The 26283-nt window shown below is 41.5% G+C and overlaps 1 protein-coding gene across 1 annotated transcript in view; it reads left to right on the top strand.

Moving 5' to 3' along the window:
- KNTC1 (kinetochore associated 1) overlaps positions 1-26283 on the top strand; it is a 552295-nt gene that overhangs the window by 461893 nt on the left and 64119 nt on the right. The window contains exon 55 of the mRNA XM_040347334.1: positions 9033-9168. Within this exon, the coding sequence (XP_040203268.1) occupies positions 9033-9168 (136 nt within the window). The remainder of the gene's footprint in view (positions 1-9032; positions 9169-26283) is intronic.

Below are 26283 nucleotides of genomic sequence, written 5' to 3'. Positions count from 1 at the left end.
ACGCAACAATGTACTAATTGTATTTTTATGAAATGTAGAGTTACCAGAATGTGTATGTGTATAGGTATATATAGATATATATATGTATACATATATAGATAGTTTCCCCAAAAAAATAAATATTAACGAATAGATGATCTCACAATAAAGGTGAGACACCTACTGGTTGGAAGTGATATTACTTGAAGTTCTCAAAGCCCAGAGAACAAGTTAATTATTATTAAGCTGTCAGCCAATAGAAACCAGACACGTCTTGACAGGAACTCCCATATGTGCCACGAACCTATGAGTGGAGGACACGTATTGAATAGGCAGAACATGGTATAATCTTTATAGTCCTATTGTTCTAATCGATATAAAGAGGGAAAGCCCATAGGAAAAGATCAATCGATCAGCCTGGGGGAGGGAGCCCAGGGGATGAATGAAAGAAGACCCCATCAATAGGAGCACCCCATGAGAGCAGGAATGAAGCAATGACTGAAGTATGATGCAGGGAGGACTGACTCCAATGGGAAGGGGGCACACTTGCACAATGCATGAAGACTGCAACGATTTTAGCTCTGGGCACTTGCCAGTAGGAAATAGCCATTTTTGGAAGTGGTAACTCTGTCATTTTTGATTTTATCTGAAATCTATTGTTGTTCCCTAGAAATGTTGAAATATTGAAGTATTGAATATCCTGTAGTTATGGTTTGTTCTCATTATCAATAACTTGTAAATTTTCCTTAAAGAGTACAATTTTTATTATATTTTTATTTTTACATAGTCCTAATTTTGCTGATAAAACAATGGTTCAATATATTTCACATTGTTAACCACTTACTTACCTGCAGTATAGTAATGGTTGGGCATGTGAAATAGACGCTTTTGTTTCATTGTCATTTACATAAAGTTATCTTGAGAACTTACCATGACACAAATCAAAGGTATTGCATGCCCATTTTGGGGGTATTTTATTGATTTTCAAGTCGTTAATGTAACGTGTGACGGAATTAGAATAATATCCTCGTCAAGCATTCCCTTCTTCCCATAAAAGCAAATCACCCCAATATTTCACGAGGAGAAATATTCCTGGAATCGCCCAATAAGCCACACATGAGTCAGCGCTTACTGCTGGAACAAGACAGCTTTAATGGTACAACACACAGCTTGTATGTCGTTACAAAACTGTTACAACGACAATCTCCGCCCCCCCTCACAGTGGGGGCTTCCATACAGATTATAGGCAGACACTTCGGAGCCGACCATGTAAACACATTTCTTTAGATAATGACATCAGTGAAGGTAATTACTAGTTGTAACAGAATACGTTATCTAGACAGCTTGGCCCCGCATATAGAAGAGGTAATTACCACAATGAAGCAATCAGAATAATTAACATGAGCCCCTTCTAATCATAGTAAACAGTAACCACAGGGCTTCTTCACACAACACAATAGATCAATTACCCTTTAACATAGGGCTGGCTGGGGGAGGGACATTAACATTTCAACAGGCTGTAACACATGAATCCTTTTTACCTCTAACACACACACAGCATAACGAGCAGGGAGAATTACACTGAAGCATATCCTTCACATAACGCAACTGGTATTTTAATTTCATGTAAATATTCATACTTTGTCTACCAATAAATTAGCTATTTTGTATGATCATACGTCTCCGTGAATATGTTTCATATTACAGACTAGGTCATATAGATTGTCTTGTATTTAAAAATATCTTCATTATAAAAGAATTCAAAGTAAATTACTGTGCGGGTAAAAATTACCTTAAAAAGCACAACATGATTAAGCCCCCTTCCCGCAGACACCCATAGCCCAGAGTTGTCAGAAAGAGGCCCTTGTCCCCATCAGCATGGGGACAAGGTGCTTTTTTTAGGGGGGGGAGGGCAGAACCAACCAGTCCCTGCTGCAGAGAAACACCCCCATAACCGGATATTACCACCTCCCTGCTTTACTGTAGGTTTGGTGTTATTTGGATGGTAAGCTGTACTGAAAAAAAAAGCATGATGTGGGTTTCCCTGAGAAAAGGAGGGGTTAAAACTGCGCCATAGCACCCAGACTCATGAATTATAAAGTCAATTGGAAAAATCAGGGTTTGGAAAAAAGAAAGTCTATAAAATTTTCCAGGGTTTCCACGGTACTGATGTGTGGAATAGTGGATCCCACCCAGATGGTCCACAATTTTTCCGTATGTAACTTAGTTGCCAGAGTCATGAGCTGCTTACCAGATCATAGACTTAAATCAGCGGTCGACTGTGACCCAGCCGCGGCCTTTGAGGAAAGCAGGGGGGGGGAACCCACTTCCTAGATGTATCAATCTCTCCCCTGAGATACAGAGTTATAAGCGACGGTCCACCGTGATAAACAGCACTCAAAGTGTGAAATCCCACCACCGGTAATAGGAGCAGCTTACCAGAACTTCAATCATAAACCACAGTCGGCTGTGACCCAGCCGCGGCCTTTGGGGAGATCCCACTCCCTAGATGGAAGCACCACTTGCACCCTCGGTAATATAGAATGGTGTCACCGCACAAAAAAGGGAAACAGCAGACATAGCATAATTCCGTGGGATAGGGTATTTAATAAAACCATAAAACAATAAAAGGTTTACTCACATTTGGAGAAAAACACAAGGAGCATTTAAATTTGCCGGCCGGCATGTATCAGAGCAATGCCCGTATACCAAACGTGATGACGTCACCGCACGTCCTCCCAGACGCGTTTCGTCATTGGACGTTATCAATGGGATAGGGCGTTGCGGTGCGTCATCCTATTAATAGGCTCAGAACCCGCCCTGAGGTGTGAGCGACTATACAGCAGACGCCATCTTGGTCGTGGGCAAACATGCCCATACCTGACTAGCCTCTAACTGAACCCACTTAGATGAATGAACAAATACGTGAGCGGTGTTATACTTAGTGAAAAGAAGCATAATTGAATCAAAAGTAAAAAATAGGTAGGCAGTTGGCTGCGATCGGGTACTCTCGCACCAAACTCCTGAACAGCATTAAGATCTAAATTACAAGCCCACGCTATGCGCCGTGGCAATACCTATATCCTCATATCGGAATACAGTGCCATCTAATGGTGGCTTCACAATAGTGCACCAAAATTTCAAATGAACGAAAAAAAGGGGAAAAGGAATTTCTTAAGGAAATCCTCATATACATCAATCCAAAATGAAGCTCACAGGAGACCGATAGCTGACAATCTCCGGAGTCACCGTGGAAGAATTATTAAAAGTGTGATATAATATACAGTGTATATACCAGTGAACATATTATTAAAGTATTATTAAAGTATTAATGAGTGCCAAAAAATTCTCTTAAGTGAATAAAAAATTCTTTTGGAAAGGATAAGACTACAAGACTAATGGAACACCTATAGTCCGCCTCATCAAATGCGTGACATTATCAAAATATGCATAACAATGTATTAATATTATGCCTTATAAAAGTGAATGCAAAAAGCATGTGTCAAAAATGGACATGTACGAGTAAATGACCTTAAAAAAGAAAAAAGAAAAAGGTGTTTAGAAAATGACATCGAAAAAAGGGAAAAATAAACTCCAATATTTAAAAAAAAGGGGGAAAGTCGAAAAGGGAAAGGAATCCTGGTTGATGGGGGGTGTGACACCACCTCCCAAAGACGACTAAAAAGTTTCAACCAGATCAATATCCATAATTAATAAAAAATATGAAATACCCTATATTTAGAACTTTTAGCTCTGTACTAGTCCCATGAAAGTATAAACAGGCGTCTGCTGGGGGTCTTACACACCCCACCGTGGGTTTAACAACTCAAACAGTGTGCATTCGACTATATACATAGATCAAGAAACAGACAGCAATTGAACAGTAAACAATACCTGGAGAAGCCTAAAAGGAATTCAAACTAAGCGTTGTTAATGAATGCATTAACGTCTGTCTCTATGTTCAGACCGTAGGGGGCGTATGTCTTAAGCCGGTATATCCAGCTCATTTCCATCTTTGAGATGGACCTGACCAGATGGCTCCCCCTCCAATGGGGTTTGTATTTGTCTATTCCTAGGAATAATGTATTTGCTGGGTTTTTGTCATGTTTGAGCAGGTAATGCTTCGAAACAGAATGGTTTCTAAATCCACTTAAGATGTTGGTTATGTGCTCGTTAAGCCGGATTTGGAGACTCCGCTTAGTACGGCCCACATATTGTAGGCCACAAGGGCACTGCAATAAATAGACGACCCCTGTGGAGGCACAAGTTATACATGGTTTAATGGTGTGCTCCTGACCTGTAGCCGTAGAGTTAAAGGTGGTGGTACGTCTCTGTGAGCAGGAATTGAGAGTGCAGACTCTACACTTCCTGCATTTATAATAGCCCGTAAGTTGTTAAAAAAATCCCATGCCTCCAGTGGGGGGATTGAGGACATTAGGGGCTAATTGGGACCTTAACGATTGGGCCCCTCTAAAGATAACTCTAGGTTTAGCTGGAAGAACTTCCTTTAGTACATTGTCATTGAGCGCCAAATGCCAATGTTTGCTAATGAGTTGTTTAATATTTTTGTGTTGGACTGAAAAGTTTGTAATAAAAGGCACGTCCTTAGGGAAACCGTCCCCTTGTACAGTAACCTTATCAGTCAAGAGGTTAGCTCTATTCGTATTCAAAACCCCTTCTCTGGCCTCCAGTAATGAATCCAGGGGGTAACCTTTCTCCAAGAATCTACTCGTCAGGACCTCAGCTTGATCTGTAAAGTCAGCAATGTGACTACAGTTTCGCCTAAGTCTGAGGTACTGACTCTTTGGTACTCCAGCTATCCAAGGTTTATAATGGCAGCTGTCGGTGGGTATACCCACCGACAGCTGCCATTATAAACCTTGGATAGCTGGAGTACCAAAGAGTCAGTACCTCAGACTTAGGCGAAACTGTAGTCACATTGCTGACTTTACAGATCAAGCTGAGGTCCTGACGAGTAGATTCTTGGAGAAAGGTTACCCCCTGGATTCATTACTGGAGGCCAGAGAAGGGGTTTTGAATACGAATAGAGCTAACCTCTTGACTGATAAGGTTACTGTACAAGGGGACGGTTTCCCTAAGGACGTGCCTTTTATTACAAACTTTTCAGTCCAACACAAAAATATTAAACAACTCATTAGCAAACATTGGCATTTGGCGCTCAATGACAATGTACTAAAGGAAGTTCTTCCAGCTAAACCTAGAGTTATCTTTAGAGGGGCCCAATCGTTAAGGTCCCAATTAGCCCCTAATGTCCTCAATCCCCCCACTGGAGGCATGGGATTTTTTTAACAACTTACGGGCTATTATAAATGCAGGAAGTGTAGAGTCTGCACTCTCAATTCCTGCTCACAGAGACGTACCACCACCTTTAACTCTACGGCTACAGGTCAGGAGCACACCATTAAACCATGTATAACTTGTGCCTCCACAGGGGTCGTCTATTTATTGCAGTGCCCTTGTGGCCTACAATATGTGGGCCGTACTAAGCGGAGTCTCCAAATCCGGCTTAACGAGCACATAACCAACATCTTAAGTGGATTTAGAAACCATTCTGTTTCGAAGCATTACCTGCTCAAACATGACAAAAACCCAGCAAATACATTATTCCTAGGAATAGACAAATACAAACCCCATTGGAGGGGGAGCCATCTGGTCAGGTCCATCTCAAAGATGGAAATGAGCTGGATATACCGGCTTAAGACATACGCCCCCTACGGTCTGAACATAGAGACAGACGTTAATGCATTCATTAACAACGCTTAGTTTGAATTCCTTTTAGGCTTCTCCAGGTATTGTTTACTGTTCAATTGCTGTCTGTTTCTTGATCTATGTATATAGTCGAATGCACACTGTTTGAGTTGTTAAACCCACGGTGGGGTGTGTAAGACCCCCAGCAGACGCCTGTTTATACTTTCATGGGACTAGTACAGAGCTAAAAGTTCTAAATATAGGGTATTTCATATTTTTTATTAATTATGGATATTGATCTGGTTGAAACTTTTTAGTCGTCTTTGGGAGGTGGTGTCACACCCCCCATCAACCAGGATTCCTTTCCCTTTTCGACTTTCCCCCTTTTTTTTAAATATTGGAGTTTATTTTTCCCTTTTTTCGATGTCATTTTCTAAACACCTTTTTCTTTTTTCTTTTTTAAGGTCATTTACTCGTACATGTCCATTTTTGACACATGCTTTTTGCATTCACTTTTATAAGGCATAATATTAATACATTGTTATGCATATTTTGATAATGTCACGCATTTGATGAGGCGGACTATAGGTGTTCCATTAGTCTTGTAGTCTTATCCTTTCCAAAAGAATTTTTTATTCACTTAAGAGAATTTTTTGGCACTCATTAATACTTTAATAATACTTTAATAATATGTTCACTGGTATATACACTGTATATTATATCACACTTTTAATAATTCTTCCACGGTGACTCCGGGGATTGGCAGCTATCGGTCTCCTGTGAGCTTCATTTTGGATTGATGTATATGAGGATTTCCTTAAGAAATTCCTTTTCCCCTTTTTTTCGTTCATTTGAAATTTTGGTGCACTATTGTGAAGCCACCATTAGATGGCACTGTATTCCGATATGAGGATATAGGTATTGCCACGGCGCATAGCGTGGGCTTGTAATTTAGATCTTAATGCTGTTCAGGAGTTTGGTGCGAGAGTACCCGATCGCAGCCAACTGCCTACCTATTTTTTACTTTTGATTCAATTATGCTTCTTTTCACTAAGTATAACACCGCTCACGTATTTGTTCATTCATCTAAGTGGGTTCAGTTAGAGGTTAGTCAGGTATGGGCATGTTTGCCCACGACCAAGATGGCGTCTGCTGTATAGTCGCTCACACCTCAGGGCGGGTTCTGAGCCTATTAATAGGATGACGCACCGCAACGCCCTATCCCATTGATAACGTCCAATGACGAAACGCGTCTGGGAGGACGTGCGGTGATGTCATCACGTTTGGTATACGGGCATTGCTCTGATACATGCCGGCCGGCAAATTTAAATGCTCCTTGTGTTTTTCTCCAAATGTGAGTAAACCTTTTATTGTTTTATGGTTTTATTAAATACCCTATCCCACGGAATTATGCTATGTCTGCTGTTTCCCTTTTTTGTGCGGTGACACCATTCTATATTACCGAGGGTGCAAGTGGTGCTTCCATCTAGGGAGTGGGATCTCCCCAAAGGCCGCGGCTGGGTCACAGCCGACTGTGGTTTATGATTGAAGTTCTGGTAAGCTGCTCCTATTACCGGTGGTGGGATTTCACACTTTGAGTGCTGTTTATCACGGTGGACCGTCGCTTATAACTCTGTATCTCAGGGGAGAGATTGATACATCTAGGAAGTGGGTTCCCCCCCCCCCCTGCTTTCCTCAAAGGCCGCGGCTGGGTCACAGTCGACCGCTGATTTAAGTCTATGATCTGGTAAGCAGCTCATGACTCTGGCAACTAAGTTACATACGGAAAAATTGTGGACCATCTGGGTGGGATCCACTATTCCACACATCAGTACCGTGGAAACCCTGGAAAATTTTATAGACTTTCTTTTTTCCAAACCCTGATTTTTCCAATTGACTTTATAATTCATGAGTCTGGGTGCTATGGCGCAGTTTTAACCCCTCCTTTTCTCTAGTTCATACATTTTGTGCCTAGGCACTAGAAACCGCTGCCTTCCCTTCCATATATATATTTTCCCCTTGGTCTATATATCCTTTTGTCTTGCGTTATATTAATTTATATGCATTAACCATTTCTCTGGATAAGCGCAATTTTTTCTTATTGTAATGTGGGTTTCCCTACCCTGAGAATGTATGGCAGCTGCAATTGCAAATCTCTTCTGTTCTGTACTAGTTCCCTGCCTGTCATGTTGATCTAGTTACCCCAGAGCAATTTGTTTCACTAACATCGAACAAGTAGCAGTGTCTCAGAATGTATTACAACCAGAAGCCAGGGATCTAGCCTTTTCAGAAAGAAGCAGGTCAACATCGATGACCTCAGTATTTGTCATTACAGATTTTCTGTTCATATAATTGGGGATCATCCTACAGTACATAAGTCTAAACCTATACAGTGGGTATAGAAAATAATCACCCTCCACCTTTAAAATAATCACATTTTGTTGATTTGCAGCTTGAAATGAAGACAGACACAGATTTTTTTTGTTTTTATCTTTTCTGCATTTAATTTTTTTTTTTAATCAAAAACAGAATCATGGAGTTGGAAAAGATCACCCAGATGAGACTGAATTATTTGGCCTCAACACCAAACGATATATCTGGCAGAAATCCAGTACAGCTCACCATCCAAATAAAACAATTTCTACAGTAAAGCATGGAGGTGGTAATATCCTGTTATGAGGGTGTTTCTCTGCAGCAGGGACTGGAACTCTTGTCAGGATAGAAGATAAATAGTTGGGGCAAAATATCTTCAAATACTTGAGGAATATCTGCTGCCTTCTGCCAGAAAGTTGTCAATGGGAAGAACGTTTACCTTTCAACATGACAATGACCCAAAGCACACAGCCACAATGGCCACACAATGGTTGAAGGAGAAAATGGTGAATGTCCTTGTATGGCTTAGTCAGAGCCAAGGCTTAAACCCTATTGAAAATCTGTGGAATAACTTGAAGACTGCAGTCCACAAACGGTCACCATCAAATTTAACTGAACCACATAGCAAAACAGACTACAGGCTGTAATTAAAGCAAAATGTGGTCCAACTAAATACTGACATGAGGGGGTGATCCTTTTTCCAACTCAGTGTTTCTGTTTTTGAATCTTTGGATTTTTTTCTGACATGTTGGTGTTCCATCTTTCACTTGGATGTTTTAAGTTGCACTTAGTAAATACAGCTGGATAAAATAAAAACAGTGTCTGTCTTCATTTTGGGCTGCAAAGCAACAAAATGCCATCATTTTAAAGGAGGGTGATCCTTTTTTATACCCACTGTACTACTCTGACTTGCAAGTAGGAGTTAATTTTTTTTGTATTGTTTAATCACTTTGCTATTAAATTCTCTTAAGGTATTATCTGAAATGCTGCATTTACCTGTCAGAGTTTGAAATCTTGAACATACCATATACCATCGAATCATTTCACAGCAGTCCCAAAGAGGGCATGATTAAAGGCCTCTGGAAGAACCACAGCCATGAAGCAAGGGTAAGTCTGATGGTAAATGATGGAATATGAGCCCCTTATGAACTGTACCCATTGACTCTACATTGTACCATGTTCCCAGATGCTAACCCTGGGTCAATGAAAATGTAAAATGGATGTACAATATAAGTTAAGAAGCCTGTATCACCTCTATTGACAATCATAAAGATTAGAAGTTTGATTTTTGTTTTGTTTTTTTATTCCATTTATTGAAAATAGTTCTGTTTTTATTTTTTTTAAGTGCTCTTTTTTTTTTATCTGTACAAGGGATACTAATGCGCAAACCACAAGGGTGAAGCAAAAACTAACACTAAACAAGTAGCTGCTAACATAAAGGCGTTCTCACACTAAATAGAAATGTAAAAATAGGGAATATGGTGCTTACTAAACTAAATCATTATAAACAATACCAATATAAATAATTTGCATTACTGAGTCTTGTATAAATATGTGCAAGCAATAAATGTGCAGAAATTGCCAGTGACAAATATAAATAAACAATTGCAAGTAAATAGTGCAAATAAATGGAAAAAATTTGCAAATCACAATTGTGCAAATCACAATCCGGAACTTCCAATAAAGTGAATGTGCAAATAATTCTCTGTGCGAACAATAGTTCAATGTATATGGACTGCTCACATACACCGTGCAATCCAATTGTGATTATAAATCCAAACGTGCAGTAAAGTTCATCCAGCATAAAGTACAGGTGCCACTCTCCAGCAGATCTCCACCATCCAGTGTACGTGACAATATTTGCCCCAGCCTCTCACCTCATTGAACTATTGTTCGCACAGAGAGTTCTTTGCACATTCACTTTATTGGAAGTTCCGGATTGTCATTTGCACTTTATTTGTTGTTTTTGCACAATTGTGATTTGCACATTTTTGCTGTTTGCACTATTTATTTGCAATTGTTCCTTTATATTTGTCATTGGCAATATCTGCACACTAATTGCTTGCACATATTTATACAGGACTCATTGATGCAAATTATTTATATTGCTATTTTTTTTTAATTATTTAGTTTAGTAAGCACCATATTCCCTGTTTTTGTTTTTTAACCACACTTCAGCCCCAGAAGATTTGGCTGCTCAATGACCGGGCCATTTTTTTCTATGCGTCACTTTAACTGACAATTGCATGGTCGTGCAATGTTGTACCCAAACAAAATTGACATCCTTTTTTTCCCCCCCACAAATAGAGCTTTCTTTTGGTGGTATTTGATCACCTCTGTGTTTTTTATTTTTTGCGCTATAAACAAAAAAAGAGCGACAATTAAAAAAAAAAAAGATCTTTTTGCTGTAATAAATATCCCCCAATTTTTTAAAAATAAATAAAAATGTCTTCAGTTTAGGCCGATATTATTCTTCTACATATTTTTTGGTAAGAAAAATCACATTAAGCGTATATTGATTGAATTGCGCAAAAGTTATAGCGTCTACAAACTATGTGAAAGATTTATTTATTTTTTTGCGGTATTGCAACGTTGCGGCAGACAGGTCCCCCCGCTCTGCAGTGGGTAAGCGCCTCCAGTGGCCCTCGCGCACCCTCTAGTGGCTCTCCTGGGCTAAGCCGTATATGTACGGCAGAAGAGACATTCTGCCGTAGTAAATCTGCGTGAGACGGTTAACCGCTTCAGGTCCGGAAGGTTTTGCACACTTCATGGCGATACGGCATTGCGTTGCTTAACCACTTAAGACCTGGACCAATAGGGCTCACAGGTCATGTCGTGCGCGCGCACGTGAGGACGTGAGTCGCGCTCTTGGGTGAGGAGGAAGGAGCATGGAAGAAACAGGAGACAGGACGGATCGTAGCATGTGAGAGAGTGGATGCCCTCCATGCACCCGCCGCACGTTGCTTCCTACCGACATCCCACGGAGCCGCCGGGATCCCCCCCGCCGTGCCGCACTGAGAGCGCTGTCGGCGCTGTCTCATATGCTCTGCAGTGCCGCAGCGGGAAGTCGGGTCTCGGACGGTAAGCCAGGGGGACACTGCAAGCGGAACGGAGCGGGCTGTGTATTGGGAGGATAGCGCCCACCGCCCACAACATCTCCGTTCAAATGCACACCCACACATGTGAGTATATGGAGCTGGCGGCACGCTGAGCTCCAAAGGAAAAGCCTGCACCCTCCCCCCTCCCCCAGTGGATACAGGACGCAAGGTATTTTTCTTTTTCCTTTACTCTTTAAAAAACGAGGAAAAATGCTTAAAACTATGTTGCAGAAGATTCGGAAGGATGGTAAGCGGCAACTTCTGTGGACATAAGGCGCTGTGCTAAGAGAGATACACTTGGTCGATTTGTAAAGCTCTGTAAAGCTTCCCTTTTTTCTGTTTTGTATCCTACATTTTACTTGTCTTCTCTCAGTTGGATAGGTCATGTCCTTCATGAGAGTGAAATAAGGTCATTGGTTGTACTGAGAAAAAAGCCTTATAAGATCTGACGGTACATAGGACTCTCTACAATACCTGATCAGGAGGACCCAATAACTGGGGGAGTGGGAACCTAAGGACAAACAGCCGCATGTCTAGAGTGACCCTGATTAGAGGGGTAGACAGGGACACTTTAACTGACAGACTGAACCTAACTGGCTAAACAGAGCAAAATACATCATAAGTGGGAAAAGTCAGTTAACAGGCAATACTGTAATTTTACATAAATACACGATCTCAATACCTGTACTCAGCAGGGCCTACCCCTCCGTTTTTCCTATTCGCACCCCCTCCTTTTTTTTTTTTTTTCCTTTCTGAGGGGGTGTCCTTGGGAGCCCCACGGTCTGGACCCCCCTCCGCCCCCTCAAAAGTCTCACACTACCCCAGGCCTCATAGACTATGCTCCTAGCAGACCTAGATAAATATACTTTTTGAAGTATACTGGGTGATATTTCAAAACCACGGTTAAACACTTGAAAAGGGGAGGAAAATCATTGAGGAAAAGAGGGAGGTAAAACAAAGGAGAAAAGTAAAAATCCTGAAAACCGATCTGAAAATTTGTTCAGGACCACAAATAGATTGGAACTCGGGTCAAAACCAGAAAAGAAATTCAAACATTTAAAAAAAGGAAGAAAATTTTTTTTTTCCCTTTTTTTTTTTTTTTGCCTAGACGCCTTTCACCCCTCCCCGCCCTGCAGGCTACACGTGTTATCACATCAATATTAAGTCCTGGTTTTCCTTTCTTTTTGGAAACAAAGGGTCAAGCTGGGGAAGAGAATCAGGAGGAAAGAATCCAACATGAGTAGAATGATAAGTAGATCAACAAAGGGGGGCCCCCCCACTACCCCAAGAAATATAACAGCTACAAGCTCAATAAGGCCCTTCGTGACCAGTGGAGAAAGCCCGCAGGCTCTCGGAGCTCAGGGGACAACAAAGCAACAACAAGGTAACAAAATAAAAAAGAATGAAAATAAGAAGCCCCAGAGTGAAATCTCCGGAGAAATCTCTCTGGAATCAAGAGAGGAGGTGCCTATGGGTAGCGGACTGGAAAGCAGTAGGATAGACGCACAGTCCCCCTCAAAGGGTGAAATGGCAGAGATGTTGCTAAAGCTGGAAAATGCGATAAAGGGGGAAATACAGAACTTGCGGACAGATTTGGGTTACATGCTCGTCAGAATAGAATCAGCAGAGGAGCAAATTGAGAAACAAGCCCAAGAATCAAATGTACTAAAAATTCAGATCGATCAGATTCAATCACAACAGAGGCTTATCCTTTATAAATTAGAAGACCAGGAAAACAGAAACCGCAGACAAAATCTGAGGATAAAATCAATACCAGAGAAGAGGGGGGAGGATCTCAGGGTAATAATGCAGATGATATTTAAGCCTGTACTGAAAAGAACAGCAGACAATCCTATCATGATCGAAAGGGTACATCGTGTGGGAAATCCGAAAAGAGCACCATCCGAGCTAACAAGAGATGTCATAATAAGGTTTCGATTCTATGAAGATAAAGAAGAAATATGGAAAAAACTGAGGGGGCAACCCCCGATAGTTTTCGAAGGGGTAGAAATCCGGATCTTTACCGATGTGGCCCCAGAAACCTTGGCGAGGAGATGGTTGTTAAAACCACTCCTAAAACAGTTGATTGATCTAAATATTAAATACAACTGGGGATTCCCTGCGTGTTTAATTGGGACTAGAGAGGGAAGAACAGCGATCTTGAGATTTCCAGAGGATTTAAGTGAATTTTGCAGGAAATTGGATATTCCGGTCCCCGACTTGCCGGGATGGGTGTAGGGGGGGATGGGAGGGAGGGAGGGGGTTTTCCTTTTCAGGGATCCCCCCCTCTCCCTCTCTGTCCACCCGGTCCCGATTTAAACTGCAACATGCCTCTCTGGAGTCCTCCTTTGAGGACGTACCTCCCCTGTGTTTTTGTTTCTTTTTGTTTTTTGGGCATCGGGCGGATACGGAGAGGATGATTGCAGCTAGTCCTCCACCCCCTCTCTCTAAAGGGGGGGGGGTGGAGGAAAAATCCTAAACCTCACCCAGAGCGAACTGAACCAAGGAAGGGTAATTGGTTCAGAGGTCTTTAAAAGGCCAATTGGGAGGGTGGGAGGGGGGGAGGAAAGAGGGGGACGGGATGAGATCAAACGGGGGGGTGGGAGGAGGGGGGGGGGAGGAGGGTGGGGGGAGGGGGGAAGGAAGGGAAGAAGGGAGGGGGAGGGAAGGGAGGGAGGGGGGAAGATATCCTATCTCACCAAAACAATCGGAAGAAACTGTAACCAACAATCAAGATGCCGGTAATTAAATGCCTATCTTATAACGTAAAAGGCCTCAATAGTCCATCAAAGAGGCATAAGGTACTAAAGGAACTAAAGAGGTATAGATCAGATGTAGTCCTCCTACAAGAAACCCATCTTACATTAGGATCAAACATAAAGCTATATTCCCCTGACTTCCCCACATGGTACTATGGTGACACCATCACTAAAAGGGCCAGAGGGGTAGCAATCGGGATAGCTAAGGGGATTAGGTTTGTGTTAACAGACCGATTGACAGACCCAGAAGGGAGATTCCTCTTTTTAAGGGGAAAACTAGAGGAGGAGGAATATACTCTTGTAAACATATATGCACCGAATACCTCCCCGATGAAATACCTCCAGGGAATCCTGGGGAAACTAAAAGACTTCAGTAGGGGAAAGATAATATTGGGAGGAGATTTAAACTTCTGTATGGACACAAAGGCCGATAAAACACATCAGACATTAGAAACTCAAGAAAGGCAATTAAGAAAGGTAAAGGGTAGTCTACATAGAAGTCAATTAGTAGACACATGGAGGATCTTTAACCCAAGCAAACAAGATTATACATTTTACTCCCATGTACACGAGAGCTACTCCCGGATCGATCACATTTTCATTGAGCATAGAATGTTAGATGCGGTAGTCGAGACAAAAATAGAGACCATGACGATTTCCGATCATGCTCCAATTAGCATATCCATAAATATCATAGGCAATCAAAGGACCTATCTAAATTGGAGACTAAATGAGAAACTACTAATAGAAGAGAAAAGTTTAATGAGGGTTAAAAAAGAATTAGAGGAATATTTTAAGATAAATAAGACAGATGAAATTTCGGCAGCAACATTATGGGATGCCCATAAGGCGGTGATTAGAGGGGTGTTAATCTCCGAAGGGGCAAGGAGGAAAAAAGAAATGAACAGTAAAAAGGAAAAATTAGTAGAGGAGATCTTCAATTTAGAACTAACACATAAGAAAAATGGTAAACAACGAGATATTTATTTGGACCTAGTTAATAAGCGGAACGAACTTAAAGAACTTATCGATCGGGAAACAAGAAGGGAATTTAACTTAGTGGCAAGGGAGAGATATAGGTGGGGAAATAAAACAAGCAAACATCTGGCTCGGATGGTACAAAAAAAGAAATCAAGGAACTATATAGATAAAATCCAAAACGAAAAAGGAGAGGTCTTGCACACAACAAAAGATATTGCTGAAACATTTAGATTATACTACGAAAAATTATACTCAGTAGAACAAAAAAACTGGCAAAAAGGGGAGAAAGACAATAAAATCTCAGCATTTTTAGAAGAAGCAAGGTTATCAAAAGTCAGTCAAATAGACGCAGAGGGGATGGACAGGCAAATAACGGAAAACGAAATTAAAGTAGCATTATCAAGCTCTGCCTCAGGTAAAAGCCCGGGGCCAGACGGCTTTACAGTAATGTATTACAAAAAATTTAAGGAGATACTTCTGCCAAGGCTATGCCAGTACTTTAATGGGCTTGGAAAGGAGTACGAACTAAGTAAAGAGGCATCAGAGGCAACTATCACCGTTATCCCTAAGGAAGGGAAGGACATCGGAAATTGTTCAGGATACCGGCCGATATCTCTGCTCAATACAGATTTAAAACTATTTGCAAAGGTATTGGCCGGGAGAGTTAAACAGGAAATGGCGAAATTGGTGTACCCGGACCAGACGGGTTTTATCCAGGGAAGAGAGGGGAGAGACAATGGGGTTAGAACACTGTTAATCCTCCGGAAAATGAAGGCGGCGAGGTCCCCAGGCCTACTCCTGTCGATAGACGCAGAAAAAGCGTTTGACAGGGTAGACTGGGGACTCATGTTGCTCACCCTGAAGGAAATGGGGTTTGGACAGAGGATGATGGAGTGGATTGGCACCCTCTACAGGTCCCCCACGGCCAAAATAAAAATAAATGGAAGTCTCTCTCAAACCTTCTTAATGAGAAACGGTACAAGGCAAGGGTGCCCTCTATCGCCATTACTGTTCGTGCTCGCATTGGAACCCCTGCTGGCTAGGATCAGAAACTCTCAAAAAATAAAAGGGGTTAAAATAGGAGAGGAAGAACATAAACTTGCAGCTTTTGCAGACGACGTCCTCTTCTATTTAATGGAACCCAAAACATCAATCCCAAACCTTCTAAACCTATGTAGCGAATACGGAGAAATCTCAAACTTTAAATTAAACATCACAAAAACGGAGATTATGAGTATAAACATAAGCAAGATAGAAGAGCAACTCCTAAAAACGAAGTACAAATTTGCTTGGGTTAAAGAACTTAAATACCTAGGAATACGGCTAGCAAAATCTACTAGGGAGATGTATACGATAAATTTTATCCCCTTATTAAATGAAATTAAGACAGAAACAAAAAGGGTGGAAAACAGGGCAATATCATGGTTAGGACGAATTAATTTCTGCAAAATGGTTATTCTACCAAAAATTTTATATAAATTCCAGATGATCCCCATTGCCCTCCCCGGGACATTTCTCTCGGCCCTTAGAAAATTAATAATGAATTATATATGGAGAAATAAGAAACACAGGATAGCACTTCAGACCCTAAAACAACCAAAAAAAAAGGGCGGATTAGCGGTCCCCGATGTCAAGAGATATTATGAGGCGGTGATATTAACAAGAGTGGTGGAGTGGGCCAGAGCTAGTAAAGAAAAAAGGTGGGTTAGTGTAGAAAATGAATTATCACAGGCAAGGTTAGATAAGATAATTTGGAACCCTCCCCAATTTAGGACAATAGATAAAAACGCACACGAGATAACTAAAAATGCACTTAAAGTTTGGGACACGGTCTATAAAAAAATTGTGAAAGAGTACAATTCACCCCTTATATCACTAAAGAATAATGATTATTTTGCACCAGGTAAAACACAAGTGGGGGGAAATTGGATTAAAATGGACACTATACAATTAAGGGATATAATGAAAGAAGGGCACATTTTAACACTACAGGAGCTGAAATTAAGAAACTCTTTCCTGGAAATTAATGAATGGAGATATCGGCAACTAAACCATTTTATCCAAGACCTTCCACACCCACTGAGGTCGGGAGATCAGTTATTGGAATTGGAAAAAATATGCTCTACAAAAAACGCCAGAGGATCTACCTCGGGACTATATAAGATGTTACTGAAGATGGAAGAGCAGAACATACCCCCATTCATTAAAAAATGGGAAAGGGAACTAGGAACACATCGGGATAGGATCACAATAGAGAAAATACTGACCCTGACACACTCCTCCGCGGTAGATAGCCGCACAGCAGAGATGTGTTTTAAATGCATAGCTGGATGGTACATGACACCAGACAAATTAAAAAAGTTCAAAGAGGGACAAACTGGAGAGTGCTGGAGGGGCTGCGGTTCACCAGGAAATATGGCACACCTGTGGTGGGGATGCCCTAAGATAAGGAGGTACTGGGAAAAAATATTGGCCTGCGTCGAAGAGATTACAAAGAAAAAGATAAAGATGGACCCTTGGGTTGTCCTGTTCCATGGGGGGGAAGAAGGCATTAAAAGTTATAAAAAATCGCTAGTACCACACCTACTGAATGCTGCCAAAAGATTAATTCCAAGGGGCTGGCAAGAGGTGGAATGCCCATCGATCTGGGAATGGATCGATGCGGTTGAAGAAACGTATAAAATGGAAGAACTGCAGGAGGACATGGAGGGCAATAACATATTACAAAATATGAAATGGGAAAATTGGAGAACTTTCAAGAAATCGTGGAGTTACGCAGAAAAGTTAAGAGAAGATATTTAAGGCCACTATAGAAAAATCAGAGAGAAGTAGAGGCATAAGGAGATTGTTTTGGTGAGATAGGAGGGGGGAGGAGGGACGGGTAAGGGGGGTGAAGTATTAAGGGAAAAACTTTTGTATACGTCTAGCAAAAGAAGTTAAAAATGTATTCAAGAAAATTATACATATATATACTTAATAAAAAAAAAAAAAAAAAAAAAAAAAAAAAAAAAAACATAAAAGAGGGAAAACAAAAACAACTTGCATAAGAAACAGAGACACTAATGATGCAAAACCGAAATAGAGATGCAATGGGCTGGTACGCAGAACATGAGCATGTAAATGCACACTCTATGAGGTGGAGTCTGAAGTAAATAAAAAAAAAAAAAAAAAAAAAAAAAGACCTGGACCAATATGCAGGTAAAGGATCAGGCCCCTTTTGGCGATTCGGCACTGCGTCACTTTAACTGACAATTGCGCGGTCGTGCGACGTGGCTCCCAAACAAAATTGGCGTCCTTTTTTTCCCCACAAATAGAGCTTTTCTTTTGGTGGTATTTGATCACCTCTGCGGTTTTTCTTTTTTGCTCCATAAACAAAAATAGAGCGACATTTTTGAAAAAAAAATATTTACTTTTTGCTATAATAAATATCCCCCAAAAATATATTTTAAAAAAACTTATTTTTTTCCTCAGTTTAGGCCGATATGTATTCTACATATTTTTGGTAAAAAAAAATCGCAATAAGCATTTATCGATTGGTTTGCGCAAAATTTATAGCGTTTATAATATAGGGGATCTTTTTATTGCATTTTTATTAATAATTTTTTTTTACTTCTACTAATGGCAGCGATCAGCGATTTTTTTTCGTGACTGTGACACATCGGGCAATTTTGTCACATTTTTGGGACCATTGTCATTTTCAAAGCAAAAAATGCTATAAAAATGCATTGTCTACTGTGAAAATGACAATTGCAGTTTGGGAGTTAACCACTAGGGGGCGCTGAATGGGTTAAGTGTGACCTCCATATGTGTTTCTAACTGTAGGGGGGCGGGGCTGGACGTGTAACATATCAGGGAACAGACGATCAATGACAGCGCCACTGTGAAGAACGGGGAAGGTGTGTTTACACACACCTCTCCCCGTTCAGCTCCAGGGACCGATCGCGGGATTTCGGCAGCGATCGGGTCCTGTGGCCACGGGCGCGCGCCCGCGACCCACGGCAGGGCATTTAACAATCACGTACAGGTACGTGATTGTGCCCAGCCGTGCCATTCTGCCGACGTATATCGGCGTTAGGCGGTCCTTAAGTGGTTAAACTGACAATTGCGCGGTTGTGCGACACTTTACCCAAATAAAATGTATGTCCTTTTTTCCCCCCCACAAATAGAGCTTTCTTTTGGTGGTATTTGATCAACGCTGCCGTTTTTTATTTTTGCATTATAAACACCGACAATTTGGAATAAAAAAATGTTGTTTTACTTTCTGCTATAAAACATTTCCAATTAAAAAAAAAAAAGTAAAAAGTCAAATTTCTTCATCAGTTTAGGCCAATATGTATTCTGCTACATATTTTGGTAAACAAAATCCCAATAAATGTATATCGATTTATGCCATTTTTGTAGTTTTTTTTACTAGTAATGGTGGTGGTCAGCAATTTGCTGCAGACTTAATTGGACACTAAGTGACACTTTTTGGGGGCCAGTGACACCAATACAATGATCAGTCTTTAAAAAAAAATGCATTGATAACTGTATAAATGACAGCAGCAGGGAAGAGGTTAACACCAGGGACGATCAAAGGGGTTAAGTGTGTCCAAAGGAGGTGCTTTTCTAACTGTGTTGGGGGTGGATACACTGGAGGAAAAGAGATCCATGTTTCAGCGAAACACATGATCTCTCTTTTGCTCCCTGACAGATCAGCGGTTTGCCTTGTTTACATAGGCAGACCGCTACTCCATCTCTCCACTGAACGATCATCGGTGGCCGCTGATTGGCTTCTGCTGTTTTTCAAACACAGCGGGAGTGGCGCGTGTGCCCCCCCTACACTGCGTGTACAGGTACGTGATTTTGTGCAGCCGGGCTGCCCTGCCGCAGTTTTTATGTGGTGGGCATTCTGAAAGCGGTTAAATTACTTGTTTTTGAAAAGTAGACCGTCCAAGGTATTTAGTAGTGATGTTTTTTTGTTTTTGTCACAATTTTGTGGAAAATTAAGAAATTAAATAAAATGTCTTTTTTTTTTCACAATTTCTTTTTGCATAAGTTTACCAGTGCAGTACAGCATCATAGGACTGGTGTGACGGTGATCAGGGATACTGATTGGTGACCATTATGTTAAAAAAAAAAAACTCTCCCTGGGGGCGATCATGGAATTTTTTACAATTCAATTGTGGTTACTGTGATTATCACTGTAACAGCAATGTTTTGAACTGTCATGAATGGGTTATATTTTTGACAGCTGTGATTACTAGTGATAAGTGATTGGCTACAGATAATCACAAAGTACAGGGTGCTATGATTTGCCCAGGTACCATGTGATAGCTGTGGGCCACTCACAGCTGTTATTTGATAACCTTGTGATCATGTAATCGCATAGCGACACCGTGCTGCACGCCCCTAATGCCCTGTACACACGATCGGTTCGTCTGATGAAAACGGTCCGATGGACCGTTTTCATCGGACGAACCGATCGTGTGTGGGCCCCATCGTTTTTTTTTCCCATTGGTGAAAAAAAAATAGAACCTGTTTTAAAAAATTTTAATGGTTAAAAAACCGTTTGAAAAAAAACGATAGTCTGTGGGGAAATCCATCGGTCAAAAATCCATGCATGCTCAGAATCAAGTCGACGCATGCTCGTAAGCATTGAACTTCATTTTTCTCAGCACGTCGTCGTGTTTTACGTCACCGCGTTGGACACGATCGGATTTTTAACTGATGGTGTGTAGGCAAGACTGATGAAAGTCAGCTTCATCGGATATCTGATGAAAAAAATCCATCGGTCCGTTTTCATCGGATGAACCGATCGTGTGTACGTGGCATTACCTGGAACAGGCTATAGCACATTCATGTAAAAGTACTATGAACAGTCTTAAAGCAGTTAATCTATACTTTGTGAATAGAAAGGGGGGTGAATGGCAAATGTATGCTTGTGCCACATCCAGTATATATGAGAAAAGAAAAAAGGGGTTCCCCTGGGTGGACTTTTAAGGCACTAATAGTATTCCAAATATACAGGATATTCAGAGTAAAAAATATATATATATATATATATATATATATATATATATATATATACAAAAAGTTTTCTTTATATGTGATGTATATACATGTAATCATTCACTTACATATAATATAAATTTAGAAGGATGATGAATATTTCATTGGATACGATTTTTTAAAAGAATTGAAAATGTAAACGGCACACTAGATTCAATTAATGAGGTTGCCAGTCAAGCAAGAAATGGGTATCAGAATATACAATTAATGCAAGTTTGAGACGGATATTTATATGGAACAGGTGTTCATCCCGTTAGGGAGAAATTTTTCCAAAGATCGAGAAGCAGATGGATCAACCAGAAGAGATATACTGGGACTGGGATGGAGATCCCTAAAAATATAAGATAATAGAAATAATAGATTGTACCCCAATAGGGCTAAAAACGGTAGAAAAAGCAGTCATAAAAACATGGCTGTAGAATCCCAGGTTGATAGAGGGAAGTGTAACAGCCCTTGTGTGTGGCAGATAGTAAGGTCCCCCCGGCATGCAGATATGAAGGCACAGCAAAGGAGCCCTTCAGATGGACACGGCAAGCCCCGCCGGTGTCCGTGATGTCACCGGATCTCCGAGGGAACTCCCTGAAAGCCCGGAAGCCGGCGGAGAGGTGAGTACCAATCAAAATAATTTTGATCGATCAAAAAAATTAAAGATTAATCGATGAATTAATAGTCCATTTCCACAGCCCTAGTATCCAATTAAATATTCATCATCCTTCTACATTTCTAATACGTAAGTGAATGATTACATGTATATACATCACATATAAAGAAAACTTTTTGTATATATTTAATAATAATGTTCTAAATGCATGTAATTAACTGTATGTATTTTTATGCTTGGATGAACTAATTGTCCTTCTCTACACACCCCTGAAGAAGGTTACCCCGAAATGCATCGGGTGCAAAGAAGGTTTTTCATGTATTTACTTATATGGTGACAATCATTGGAACTGTATATTTTAATTCAATATTTGATTTTTTTGATAAATATGTATAATTGTGAATAAAAAATATTTTTTTACTCTCAATATCCTGTATATTTGGAATACTATCAATGCCTAAAAAGTCCACCCAGGGGAACCCCTTTTTTCTTTTCTCATACTTTGTGAATAGGAACACATAATAAACATATAGTGTATATAGCATGCAAGTATCGCCACACACTGTATTCAATTCCGGTGTGAAGTAAATGAATGTTTGGTTTCAGCTCAAATCTCCACCCAAATCTCTGCCCATCCTTCTTTCCCAGGGAGGTGTCTCTCCACTGTTATAGATTTGGTTCATGCAGGTTTATCTTTCAGCTACAGCTTCTTTCAAGCAATTCAATTACCTCTTTGTCCTCCTGGGAGGCTCTTGCAGGAGGCTGCCTGGATCTCGTTCCACCATAGCAAGGAGGATAAAGACAGGTCATTGTTCAGGCTTTCAACCCTTTCTTGTAAGGGTGCACTTTACTAGGTCTGTGTACATCTCCTAGGCCTTTGAACATCAGGTGTCTGTTTTACATATTTGTAAGGCCTCCGTCACCCGTTTTCTTTCTACATTTAGTGAATTCCACCTTAAAGTGGTTCTAAAGTCAAAATGTTTTTTACATTACAGGCACATTCCAAAACCCTGATTGCTTCCCCAGAGGTGGCGCTGTACTGCTCTGGTGACAGAATGTAAAAAAATAATAATTTGTTAAATGTAATATGTATTTATGTAAGGACGTTATTCCACTGCATAGCTTGGTGTCGTCTGCAAAGACAGAAATTGTACTTTTAATCCCGGACCCTATATCATTTATAAAAAAATTAAAAAGTAAGGGTGCCAGTGTGTGTGTGTATATGTATATATAACACAGTGGAACCTTGGATTACGACCATAATCCGTTCCAGAAGAATTCACTGTTTGTGTGTGTGTGTATACCGTATTTATCGGGGTATAGCGTGCACCCCTAAAGTTGCCCCGAATTCCTGTGGAAAAAAGTTTTTTTGTACTTAGTTTTGGTGTCTTGCGCGGCGTCCATCGGCGGCCTCGTCGCGTCCGTCTGCGGCTTCGGGTGTCCTCTTCGTCGGGTCCGGCGTCCTTCTGCGGCGTCCTCCCCGCTCGTTTCCGCGCTGAGTTTGAATACTGCGCCGACATATACAGAGCGCAGTACACTCGTGTATCGTCGGGCCGGCTCGGCAACTCTCGCGCTGACGTCCTGTACGTCCAGGACGTCAGCGCGAGAGGACCCGAGACTGCCCGACAATACACGAGTGTACTGCGCTCGGTATATGTCGGCGCAGTATTCAAACTCGGCGCGGGTGTCGGCGTATACCGCGCACCCACGATTTTGCCCTGATTTTCAGGGCAAAAAAGTGCGCGTATACGCCGATAAATACGGTATATATAAATATATATATATTATTGTCACCAGTCAGTGTCCCTGGTATTATGGTGATGGTGACGCTATGTAGAAAATAAAAAATAAATTGTGGGGGGGGGAAAATGTATGTTCAACTTCGTTTTCCCAAAAATTGTGACAAAAAAATTAAAACTTAAAAAAAACTCACCATGCCTCTTACTAAATATCGTGAGGCGTCTACATTCCAAAAAGTTATTTGGGGGGTATCTGTACTGTCCTGGCATCAGGGCCTCAAGAAATGAGGCTGTCGGTACCCCAACATTGATCAATTATAGAAAAATCTTTACCATATATCCCCAAAGATTCATTGCAGTGTTAGTCCACACTTTAAATGTGTATATCTTCGTCCATATGTGCTAGCAGATGTGTGATTACCTTAAGAGTTAGGCTTCTTTCACACCAGTGAACCGATCAGGTCCTCCTGTCTGTTTTCCAAGCCACCATTTGTTCTTATATCCACTGGCATCCGCTCCACTAAAAACAGATGGATGGGCATATACTGTACTACGTTTTGTCATGCGGTGGGCGAATAGGATCGGATGACAATTGGATAGAAACAAGCGTGCAGTCAGTTTCCATCCGACCGCCCTATAGAGAACAGCAGGCTGTGTCTGCTCTGCATAGCGGAGCGGACATGAATCTGTCATCCACCTGATCAGCAGAGAGATCCCCCGCTGAGCAGGTGTATCTGCTTGTACAGATTACACCCTGTATGAAAGGGGCATTAGACCATTTAAATTACAGTAAGTCCCCAACATATGAACCTTTTGAGTTGTGAACTTTCAAAGATGCAAACATATGTTTGCACAGTTGTGTTTCTTTTTTTTTTTTCGTTCAATCAAGCGGGCTGAATGAAAAAAAACCTGACAGATCGCTGTGCCAACACAAGCAATATTGGTGCAGTGATCTCCCTAGCTGTGGTATTGTGACTTTCCCTGCCAGAACACACTGATCAGTGCTCACAGCCTTTGCCTGTAAGCACTGATCTTTGTTATACTTATGAACAAGCTCCCAGAACGGATCTTATTCGTGAGTAGGGGTCTTACTGTACAGCAGGTTGGTCTCACTTGTTCCCCTCAGTGATTAATCCTCCTGATTGTTTAGCACAGACTCTCCTCACTTCCAGCTCCATACACAGTAGACTTGTTTGTTCCTCTCAGGGATTGATCCACCAGATTGTTTAGCACAGATTCTCCCCACTCCAGTTTAATACAAAGTCATACTAGTTTGTTCCCCTCATGTGTTAACCACCAGGTAGTTTTGTATCAGATCATAGTGCTTTCTACTTTAATATTTATAAAAATAAAATAAAAAATAAACTTGCATAAGCATGCTTTAAAAAAATGTTTCTCTGCAGTATACACTCCTCCGCTTAACATCCAATGTACCTTTGGTAATGTCAGCAGAACCTGTAATCGCATCCCTCCCACTGGGAAACCCTTTCTTATGTGATGTCACCGCCCTCAGCTCCGCCTTATACATTACACCCACTGGACTTCATCAGATGCGCAGGGACATTGTTATCTTTATACTGTGTCCAATCCTGTATGTGGCAATATAACTTGACTGTATCCGAATTCTTGTGTGTAAGCGTATAGATGAGTAAAATTCTTCTTCATTGTCAGGATTGTAATATACTCATGTATACTCAGGTAAATATGCTTATAGATGAGTAAACACGAATATGTGATTTAAATTACTGCAATCAAATGAAACCTTATTTATTTCTCTTCCGTTCATGGACGGACACAGCAGCCTTTGACCTTAGGGTTATATCCGCTTCCTTCCAGGAGAGTTTAGGCAGAAAAAAAGCACTTTAAGTGTTAACACTTTCCTTAGTGCAGCTCCTCCCAGGGGGCGTGGCCCCCTGGGTATAACCCACACCCTGCTCTAGCAGCCTCAGTTTTTCTCTGCCTAACGACAGGCACTCTGGAGTCCTGTACTCTGGAGATTTTTTTCTTGCGATATTTTTTTTTTTTTTTTTTCGCTTTTTAATATTTTGTTCCTGCATTTTTGAATCCTGTGATTCTTCTATCAACAGCTGACTGGGTGACAGGCTGGGTCTTGACTCTTGTAGTCCCCCCATGTTCGGCCATCGAGCGTGTGCCGGCCCTCAGCTCAGCTCTGGGTCGTCCACGACAGGCCCCTTTGCTCCAGGGGCGGCCGGGGAACATTTTGTTCTAGGGCACACATATGACCGGCCTTTATGGATTTGTCACAGTGTGTCTGGCCGACAGCCATGCCGTTTTATGCGGACGTTGGTTCTGTCTGTGATATCTCCAGCCGGTGGTCGCAGGACGGGTAAGTAGTGGCCCCTTGCTCAGGTAAGGTGGTATGGCTGGAATTTTCCCCTGGGAGGTCGACTGAGGGTTTGCCCTGCTTTCCTCTCTCCCTTAATTCCTCTCCCTCCTTTCCCTTTTGGGTAGCGGCTGTGAGGGGGGGGGGCTTTCAGGGGTCTCTTTATTACATCGGGGCCTGTGTGTAGCGGGGGCTGTGTGTGTTCACTGCAGGGTCTTTTGTGTGTGCTGCACTGTAATGCTGTGTCACTGTCTTTTTTAATGCTCAACGGCCACCATTTTGCCGCGCTTTATATGGCTCGGTGGCCATTTTCCTGTGGTCCTATGGCATTTTTTTGCTATACGGCGGCCATCTTTGATTTCGTTTGGCCTCGTGTGGCCGTTTTAGCGCTCAGGAAGACCGCGAATCTCTTTGAGGGAACAGACAGCAGCGCGGCTGGCTTCTCAGCATGCTTCAGACTCCTCTCCCCAGGGATAGTCGGCTCTCCCCAGGGATAGTGCAGCCAGGCAGGGTCCTCCCAGCTCTCAGCTGCTGCAGACACAGCACAAAAAAACAGGACTCCCCCCCCACACCCCCCTAGGCAATTGATCCAGGGTTGCACCGATCGCCCGTTAAGGGGTCAGGAAGGAATTTTTTTCCCCGATCGCTG

This window comes from Rana temporaria, chromosome 1 (assembly GCF_905171775.1).
Source record: "Rana temporaria chromosome 1, aRanTem1.1, whole genome shotgun sequence".
In the NCBI taxonomy this organism is placed as follows: Eukaryota; Metazoa; Chordata; class Amphibia; order Anura; family Ranidae; genus Rana; species Rana temporaria.
Note: the sequence above shows the minus strand (reverse complement) of the source record. Positions and strands in the feature narration are given on the sequence as shown.